Source organism: Mytilus californianus, unplaced genomic scaffold (genome assembly GCF_021869535.1).
Source record: "Mytilus californianus isolate M0D057914Y unplaced genomic scaffold, xbMytCali1.0.p SCAF_8, whole genome shotgun sequence".
NCBI classification, from domain to species: Eukaryota; Metazoa; Mollusca; class Bivalvia; order Mytilida; family Mytilidae; genus Mytilus; species Mytilus californianus.
The window spans coordinates 92,222,862-92,233,231 of NW_026262734.1; the positions used below are offsets into that span (position 1 = coordinate 92,222,862).

The window sequence follows — 10,370 nt, forward strand, 5'->3', positions numbered from 1 at the left end:
AGTACTTTGTATGGAAATTATGATTAAATAAGCATCTTTGTGGTAATAAATATCATTAGGTACATAGAAACACTATTTAAAATAAAAAGTGCCAAAATCTTACAGCGTGATATAAAAACGCCTTCAAATATGCAAATTACACTTTTTAAATTTGGTGCTGTGCTTTTCTGGATTAAGATTCATCATTTAAACATGACGCCAAAAATTTGAAAGCCGAGGATATAAGAATACTTTTAAAATACTAGTGGAACTATATGGATCTTAAGAGAATAGCCAATAGTCATCAATAGGTAAACCTTGCAGGATAGAGTTGGAACCGTTGTTTCTTCATAATGTTTGATTTTATCAACGAGAATTTTTAGACGTTTTGTTGTAAATTATGTCCGCGATGAAGCCCTAACTACTGAGCTGGCCACACCCTCAGGAAGAACAAGTAAACCGGCAGCGTAGTCGACCTAGTGCTAGAAAATGATGACATATAGCCAAATATAAATAAAAAAAATATTTTTCACCACACCAAAGTATCATAACTATAACAAATATGTTTGCCGATTCTAAACATGTATCAATTCAATTACCAAGTAAGGATTTTCATATTGTAAGTTACATTTTCCATGAAAGGTTGACCGCCGACTGTGCTTGGAAAAGCCTTAGATATATTCCAACAATTCCTACAAATGTGGCAAATATATCGTTCGCTCATAACAATATTCGCGGCATTAAAAACGGAATATTTAGAATTAATCATGACCTCATTTACTTGGATTTGTCGAACAACAACATCAGTAAACTGCATCAAAGATCTTTTCAGGGTCTTTCGAAACTGGAGACATTAATTATTAGTAATAACTCTATCAACCATACAGCTATTCCAAATAATATTTTCAAGCCATTAGTATCCCTGCTGCAACTTGCAATAAAACGAAATTTCAATCACCCGTTTTCGCTCCATGTTTCAACGTTGGTAACCCTGCGAACTTTGAAAATTGATGTTGTATCTCATCGAAATGAACCATTTGGTGTCGGATATGCAAATCTTCGTTTTCTCCAAGAATTGGATTTGTCTGGATTAACTGGTTACTGTATTTTAAAAGCTATAACACAAAAAACATTTAAATATATGCCTCATATCAAAAGGTTGGATTTGAGTAAGTGCAAAATTAATACCATTTCGACTGGTTCCTTTAAGATTTTGGTGCATTTGAAGTATCTTGATTTGTCTGACAACAGATGCCTTAAATTCAGAGGACTAGCGAATGTAACATATGATCTACCATCCACTTCAATAGAAATTCTGAGGGTAAATAAAATTCACCAAACCTTTGATCTTAATACAATACTGACTAAATGTCAGATCGAACCGCTCAATAATACCAAAATAAAAGAGATTCAGATGGCGAGCAATCGTCTGCAGTTAATAGAAAAGGATGCGTTAAAATTTCTACCCAAGACGCTGAAAAAAATCACAATTGCTGACAACGAGTTCAGCTACGGCAATTACATAATGGATGTTTTTTATGTGACTGCTGAAGAAGTTAATGCATCGTATATGGGGTTATCACATTACTTGTTGAACTCAGACGAACCATGTGATATTAATCCTGCATGGTTTTCGCCGTGCAGTGAAACTACGGATACCTACCGAAAAATGGAAATCAAAAGAAACGATGAAAATGATCACAGAAACAAACCTTTTTCTTTTTCTCTTGATATCAGTAAGGTGCCTATACCTAGGAACATTAAGAAATGTCACTTTCGAGAATGCGAGTTAAGGTATTATCTCTTTAAAATGAATTTCTTAAAAAATAAATAAGAGTATATAGACATTTCTAATAATGCATTTTACGTCTGGCAAGGCCCAATATCAAATTTAACATGCTTGACATATTTGGATATATCCAACAATTTCTGTTCGAACGTATCTACAAATTTCTTTGAATACGGTTCCAACCTTACAACTTTATTGATACAAAACAACCTATTAGGTTTTGTTTTACCGACAGACACAAATGGAGAAATTCTAGCAAAACTAACAAAATTAAAATTACTTAATCTAGCGGACAACAGAATACCAAGTTTACCAACAACAATCTTCTATAGTCAAACAGAGATACGGATGTTAAATTTGAGTAGGAATATGCTTGAAAATGAAATATTTAAAATAGATCATATGACCAAACTTTCGTATTTAGATTTATCTTACAACCGCTTGTCAACTTTGTGCGCCTCTTTTACCAGGCAGTTAGATATTCTCTCAAACAACGTTCCAAACATAGCAGTTAATCTGCTAGGTAATCCTATCAAATGCTCATGCGAGTCAATTGAGTTTATTAAGTGGTATACATCGACAAATGTGCATGTTCTAAATAATTTACATCAAGAATGTCAATCCCTCCAAATCAATTTTAACAGCTCGAAGCTAATGTACGGTTATTTGAAGAAGACATGCTCCTCCCATACGACAACCATTGTCACCGTAGGATCATGGCTGACTATCTTTGCTATTGTCATAATTGCTGGAATCGCCTATCGGTATAGATGGAAGCTTCGTTATGCCTATTATATAGTTAAAGGAAAACACCATGGTCAAATCAAACCATTTGAAATAGATGACGATTTCCTGTACGATGCATTCGTTTCTTACGCCGACGAAGATGACACGTTTGTTTATACAAAGTTCCTTAAACATTTGGAAGACGATCGAAACATAAGATGCTGTGTGCACAAAAGAGACTTTTTGGCCGGAAATGATATTGCAACTAATATAACATCCGCAATTCATAACAGCCGTAGAACGGTCGTAATAATTTCACACCATTTTCTCGAATCTGATTGGTGTTTATTCGAATTCAATATGGCAAAAATGGAGAGTATCTATGCAAGAAGTAAAGAAAACATTATATTGCTCGTGTTCCTTGAACAAATATCATCAAAAGACCTACCGTTGAATATTTTGGAACTTATCCAATCAAAATCTTACATTGAATATCCGAACGACGAATACGGGGATGTCGTATTTTGGGACAAGCTCAAGGAGACGTTGTCAGTCTAATGATTCGTACTTGTACTGCATTGATCACATAAACTTGTGGTCCGTTACAGTGAAATCAGTACTTAAATGTCTTGTTTTAGGATTAACTCATTCAGACATTGTCAGTCTAATGGCACGTGATCATACTACATTTATCAAATGAACTTGTGGTTCGTTACAGTGGAATCAATTCTAGGACGTTTTATTTCAGGATAAACTCAATCAGACATTGTGAGTCTAATGGCACGTGTCAGACTCCATTTATCAATTGAACTTGTTCTCCTTAATTTTTAAATCAATACTTCGTACTCAAAAAAGAACAACATAGGAATCTGGAATCTACACAATGCTTGGTGGAGGTGGAATCCTGGTATTAAAAAAGCGCTGAAAAGTTACATAGGATTTTAAAAAAAGCTTTAAATGACGATATCTTGTGTATTTGTCAGATTTAAAACTACATTTTGTATATCAAAATTTTTAGAAATTTACCTGTGACGTCATTTTGTAGCGTTTATCCAGTCGTGTGATAGACAATGCGTGGTTATGTTTTGCTGTTTTTATGTGCTGCCCTAGGTTGTTTTACGTGTTCGTTTTTATTGTGTGGTTCGTCAGCACTTCGGTGTAGACATGAATATCAATTATATGGTCATTTTTCTATAAATTTACTGTTTGCAAAAGTATAAATTATTCTAAATACTAAGGATTTTCTTATCCAAGGCATAGATAACCTTGACCGTATTTGGCACAACTTTCTGGAATTTTGGGTCATCAATGCTTTTTAACTTTATACTTGTTTAGCTTTCTGATCATTTTGATCTGGGCGTCACTGATGAGTCTTATGTAGATGAAACTCGCGTCTGGCGTATTAAATTATAAGCCTGGTACATCTGCTAACTATTAGCATGTCGAAATGTATTATTGTATTGTTTATTTGTGTATTTCTCTGTCCTGAATGTTCTTGCATTTATTTGTAATGGAGTCATGTCATGTAATGTTGTCCTTTTAGTGTTATATTTAACATTGCCATAAAAGCGCGAGGTTTGGCTAGCCACAAAACCAGGTTCAATCCACCATTTTTCTTAAAATATCCTGTACCAAGTCAGGAAAATGGCAGTTGTTATCTTATAGTTCGTTTCTGTGTGTGTTACATTGTCGTCTGTTTTTTTTGTTGCACTTTAGTGTTTCTGTTGTTTCGTTGTTTTCCTGTTATAGTTGATGTGTTTCCGTCGGTTTTAGTTTGTAACCTGGATTTATTTTCTCTCAATCGATTTATGACTTTCGAACAGCGGTATAATACTGTTGCCATTATTTAACTGAGACATTTGATTCTTAATGTATGAAAATAAACTCATCATAGATACCAGGATTGAAATTTTATATTTACGCCAGACGCGCGTTTCGTCTAAAAAAGACTCATCAGTGACGCTCGAATCAAACTATACATATATAGAAATATCTGTTTAGTAATACCTTTTTTTATGGACAATTAAATTCTATTTTTTTTTATTTACACTTAGACATATACTTTTCCGCCTAAGTTCAAATTTACTAGTTTAACTGTCCTAGTCAATATGTCTTTTTATTCTGTTGGTCTATTTAAATGGATAGCATATTGCATTTAAAGATAATATGCTGATATTAATATATATGTTCTTTTTATTATGGTGGTTTGGGCACACTATTCGAGATGTGTATTTTAATCATCGGTATAAGCGTTCTTTCTAACTTTCTTCTGTTACCTATTCCAATTACGATTTTTTAAATATTATATTCTACTGTGCGCCTCTCTCAAGTCAGGAACCTGTAGCCTTTGTTAGTCCTGTACGTTTTATAATTTTAGTTCATATATTTTTTCGGAGTTAAGTGTGACGTCCATTTTCGCTGAACTAGTATACATTATTGTTTTGGGACCAGTTGAAGCCTGCGGGATTTTCTCGTTTTGTTGAAGACCCATTCTTACCCTGTGCTGTTTTCGAATCTTTTGTCAGGTTGTTTTCCTAATCAAACATTCCTCCTCTCATACTCAATTTTAGTATTAAAATAACAATATCCATAACATTTCAGTTAAATGTGCAAATCAGAATGAATTTTGCCTTCACCACCTTGAATCACCATACTATAGTATTAACCACTTTATTTTATATATTATTGATCGGTGTCGTAAATAAGCCAGAATTATAACATAAATATCCTCCAGAAAGCAGACGAGTGTAAAACTTCGAGTCAGTCCAATAATATACAAATCAAACCGGGTTTGCATGGGTTCTTCTTTCGCTGTTTGATATTCTACGATTTACATCTGAATGTTTAACGAGTGTCTTGGTAATCAACAAAGAGAGCAGAAAACGGTTAAAAAAGCAATATTCAGAGCTCTACAAAAGGGTTATGATGCATTCCAAACTTAAATGTATGCCTAAATATAGCTGTATGTGCCATCGTATTAATACGATTACTCAAATCGTTTAATTAATTTCATTTGGGACAAAGTATATACAATCTATTATAGTATTAAAATATTTGACTTATCTACACTGTACATAAATATTCCCCATTCTAAACTAAAAGACAAGTAAAGGAGTTGTTGCAGCTTTGTTTCATACAAAAAGAATGGCCAGCATAGATACAGGTATCTTGTGCCGGGAGAAGGGATAATCTATACTTTGTAAAAATTACTCTAATTCAAACAAAACTTCGCTAAAACTGACACTATCAACATGTTTAATATCTTGATTAACAACATATTTGTTACGTGTGGCGGTCGTGATTGTAACAAACAATCGGCATTCTCGTCGACTTTTATCGTTATTGATATCAGGCTGGCGTCATATATGAACTTCTTTGAAAGAGAGAAAAATAGAATTTAGCAGTATCCTTTAAGTTCTTTTCCCGTTATAAAGATGATGTCCTCTCACAAAATAATTACAAGTCATGAACATTTGGTATAAATTACGATTAATGTTTGTATTGTCTTTCTTTGTTATCTGGTCAACTCTGGTAAACATACTTTGTAATTTTTCTTGTACTTTTTGTCTTGATTATTGTGCATAAGGGAGCTAACATTTGATTTTCATGGGGGAGCTAGGATGAAATTAATAAAAAAAGGCAGGACAGGAGTTTTGAGTGGAAAAAAAGGTAGGATGAGCATCTTGGCAAAAAAAAGGCAAGATGACATGTTATGTAAATAAAAATCATGATAAACTTATAAAAAAAAGGCAGGACCGAATAGAATGAAAAATAAAAAGGCAGGACAGAGATTACAACTTAAAAAAAGGCAGGACAAACTTTTTCATCCTAGGCCCCCAATAAAATCAAATGGTAGCTCCCTTAAATCCGTTCATTCAAACTAGTTACATGAGCATAAGAGTTTCGAAAAAGGAAGGAGGGATCGGTTTACGCACGGAAAATACACAAATTTAAGCAAAATTAGTAAACCGTTGTTCAAATTTTATAAATTGACTAGGAAGATAATTAGGATATCAATATTTGTAGAAACTGCATCGCCCGAAAAGAAGGGAGATCAGGTGTGTCAACAGGGTAGGCATCTCCTGCTAATTTAAAATTAGAAGATGTGGTGTAAGTGCCAATGAGTCAACTCCATAACAGAATGGTCAACCTAAGGCCTTGCACAATGATTATAGAATAGTCGGCTACAAAAGTCTTCGAAATGTCAATGTAAGTATACATTACCTGCCTTCTGAATATTGCAACAGGTGATAATTTCTTATACTCGGAAATAAGACAGAATCGAGACTAGGACACAATCAGTGAAACTAAAGATCATACGACTTTTCAAGAATCTGAAGACCTACGACAGCGAGAACAGGTCGACAATGAGCTGAGACACTGACACAGCGTATCATGAAACATAACAAAACCATTTAACACTTTATGATATAAGATTAACAATAAAAATATACACATATGTACAGGTAATCTTAAATAAGTTTTAAACACTCGATCGCCAAATATGGAAATGTTATTTACAATGTAGAAACAGTATTGCTTTCATCACAGGAAACAATGCACTTTGTTATCATGGGATATAAAACATTCAATGTATAAGGAAAACTGTTTTTTATTCCGCGTTTAATGAAAAAATCTTTTTTCTTTGTCACGAATTCAGTTGAATATCATCTTATCTAACAATGAAAGTAAAAACGTTTTCTGCAATATGCTATATATGTTTTAATTTTACTTGTATGCAGCATGATGTATAAAGTTAGATAAAGTAAGTATGAAAATTTATAATAGATTTGCAATGTCTATAGGGAAAACGGTACTATTATATTTTCCCAGCATTAGGTTGGCCTTTTGTGTACCCAAGGCAGGTGAAGGAAGTCAACTTTGGAGCGCTGTGATTGGATGTTAGGGTACAATATATTTTTTTTATTTATCTATGAATAACTGCAGGGTGTATATTTACAATATAAATTTTGAAACCTGTTGAAATATTTTCTAGAGAATTATTCGAAAAGACTTCAAAAATTTCATAAATTTGGTGTAAAATGACGGTGGGCATGGATAACATTAACAAGCTCCGTTGGAAGTTGGTCATGATACTATTTGGCTTCAATTTTTAAAACAGAATAATAAAGTACTAACACTACACATAACTGTTTTATCCGGGTTTTTATTATAAAAAGTGGTAAATTTAGAAAATGTTAGTATTGTCGCCTATGGCAGAATAAATAGTACCGTTTTCCCTATACTGAAGATAGCAAGGGAAATCAAGATCAATCAGACTTCAGTTAAAGTATACTATTTTGAAGCTTTTGATTAGTACATTTGATTTTTATCACAAAGAATAGAATTTTTTCACTGAGAACAATACTGTGTTGAGAAAAGTGCTGAGTCATCATAATAAGTCAAATTGATGAGTACTGATATAAAACTTTATTCTAGGATTTCAATATTAACTATATTGTATAAAATGCATCAAACTATAGTTCTTTTGTATTTGTTTTCACCTTTCGCAATGATTAATTCGATTGGAAACTTCAGAATTCAAGTCGCGACAAATATTTTTAACTGAAATATTTGCCTTTTTTGCTGTGTAATTCCCTAAATGTATCACTTGGGTATTTCTGTAGGCATAATCTATTAAAATGGGAACTTGTCTGGTTAAGTTTGTACTGTTTATGGAGTAAGGCAATATTTGGTCATACTAGTAGCATTTTCAGTGTTAAAATTGTCCATCTAAGAAAAAAAGAGGCCCACTTGAGGCTAAATTTAGATAGAATTTATACTCTCCTGTGTAAAGAATTGGTCACATTCTTGGCAATTCATGCAGCAAATATTTCAGTAGTGCTTCATTTTGTAGTTTCTATCTTTTATTATATCAGGCATATATAATTTTTCATTTTCTACTATTTGACATGACTTTTGTTGGAAATTAATACTCCCAAGGGACATAATTCAGCTTTTTCACAGATTAATACAGGCAACAAAGGCAACTTTACAGCTGAGTATTTTGCATATTTAATGTTTAAAGTGTTTAATATCTTTGTTTTCATCATCTCAAGACAGAAAAATGGATTTTATAACAAGCTCTGAAATTTTGAACCACAATATGGCATATACTAAAGCATGGAATGGAGATTAGTATGAAAAATCTTGAGTTTGTGCCTATGTTGTAAATTTTGGATAAAATGAATACACATTGAATGGAACTGTCATTTTTATCTGTTTAAATGGAACTGTATATTATTCTTTTTAAATAAGATAAGATATGATTGGATACAGGTTGTTTATTAAGCCTTATCTGAAAGAAGTAGAGAAAGAGGTAAACCAGCATGTAGGGGTGGGGACATTAAATGATCCATGTTTCTTTAAGTAATGGGAACATACAAGTATTTATTATAGCCAAGGTTTTCACAATAACCCAGTATTGCATTAATGGTGTCATAAGAATTCTTTATATCTTTATGTCACAGTATAGGGAAAACGGTACTATTATATTTTCCCAGCATTAGGTTGGCCTTTTGTGTACCCAAGGCAGGTGAAGGAAGTCAACTTTGGAACGCTGTGATTGGATGTTAGGGTACAATATATTTTTTTTATTTATCTATGAATAACTGCAGGGTGTATATTTACAATATAAATTTTGAAACCTATTGAAATATTTTCTAGAGAATTATTCGAAAAGACTTCAAAAATTTCATAAATTTGGTGTAAAATGACGGTGGGCATGGATAACATTAACAAGCTCCGTTGGAAGTTGGTCATGATACTATTTGGCTTCAATTTTTAAAACAGAATAATAAAGTACTAACACTACACATAACTGTTTTATCCGGGTTTTTATTATAAAAAGTGGTAAATTTAGAAAATGTTAGTATTGTCGCCTATGGCAGAATAAATAGTACCGTTTTCCCTATACTGAAGATAGCAAGGGAAATCAAGATCAATCAGACTTCAGTTAAAGTATACTATTTTGAAGCTTTTGATTAGTACATTTGATTTTTATCACAAAGAATAGAATTTTTTCACTGAGAACAATACTGTGTTGAGAAAAGTGCTGAGTCATCATAATAAGTCAAATTGATGAGTACTGATATAAAACTTTATTCTAGGATTTCAATATTAACTATATTGTATAAAATGCATCAAACTATAGTTCTTTTGTATTTTTTTTCACCTTTCGCAATGATTAATTCGATTGGAAACTTCAGAATTCAAGTCGCGACAAATATTTTTAACTGAAATATTTGCCTTTTTTGCTGTGTAATTCCCTAAATGTATCACTTGGGTATTTCTGTAGGCATAATCTATTAAAATGGGAACTTGTCTGGTTAAGTTTGTACTGTTTATGGAGTAAGGCAATATTTGGTCATACTAGTAGCATTTTCAGTGTTAAAATTGTCCATCTAAGAAAAAAAGAGGCCCACTTGAGGCTAAATTTAGATAGAATTTATACTCTCCTGTGTAAAGAATTGGTCACATTCTTGGCAATTCATGCAGCAAATATTTCAGTAGTGCTTCATTTTGTAGTTTCTATCTTTTATTATATCAGGCATATATATTTTTTCATTTTCTACTATTTGAAATGACTTTTGTTGGAAATTAATACTCCCAAGGGACATAATTCAGCTTTTTCACAGATTAATACAGGCAACAAAGGCAACTTTACAGCTGAGTATTTTGCATATTTAATGTTTAAAGTGTTTAATATCTTTGTTTTCATCATCTCAAGACAGAAAAATGGATTTTATAACAAGCTCTGAAATTTTGAACCACAATATGGCATATACTAAAGCATGGAATGGAGATTAGTATGAAAAATCTTGAGTTTGTGCCTATGTTGTAAATTTTGGATAAAATGAATACACATTGAATGGAA

General features: G+C 32.5%; 1 protein-coding gene across 1 annotated transcript; it reads left to right on the forward strand.

The window, feature by feature from the left end:
- Window positions 1-541: 541 nt before the first annotated feature.
- Window positions 542-3,052, forward strand: LOC127712901 (toll-like receptor 4). Its single transcript, XM_052219499.1, has 2 exons — window positions 542-964; window positions 1,817-3,052. The coding sequence occupies exons 1-2, from the start codon at window positions 542-544 to the stop codon at window positions 3,050-3,052; spliced, it is 1,659 nt and encodes a 552-aa protein (XP_052075459.1).
- The last annotated feature ends 7,318 nt before the right edge of the window (window positions 3,053-10,370 follow it).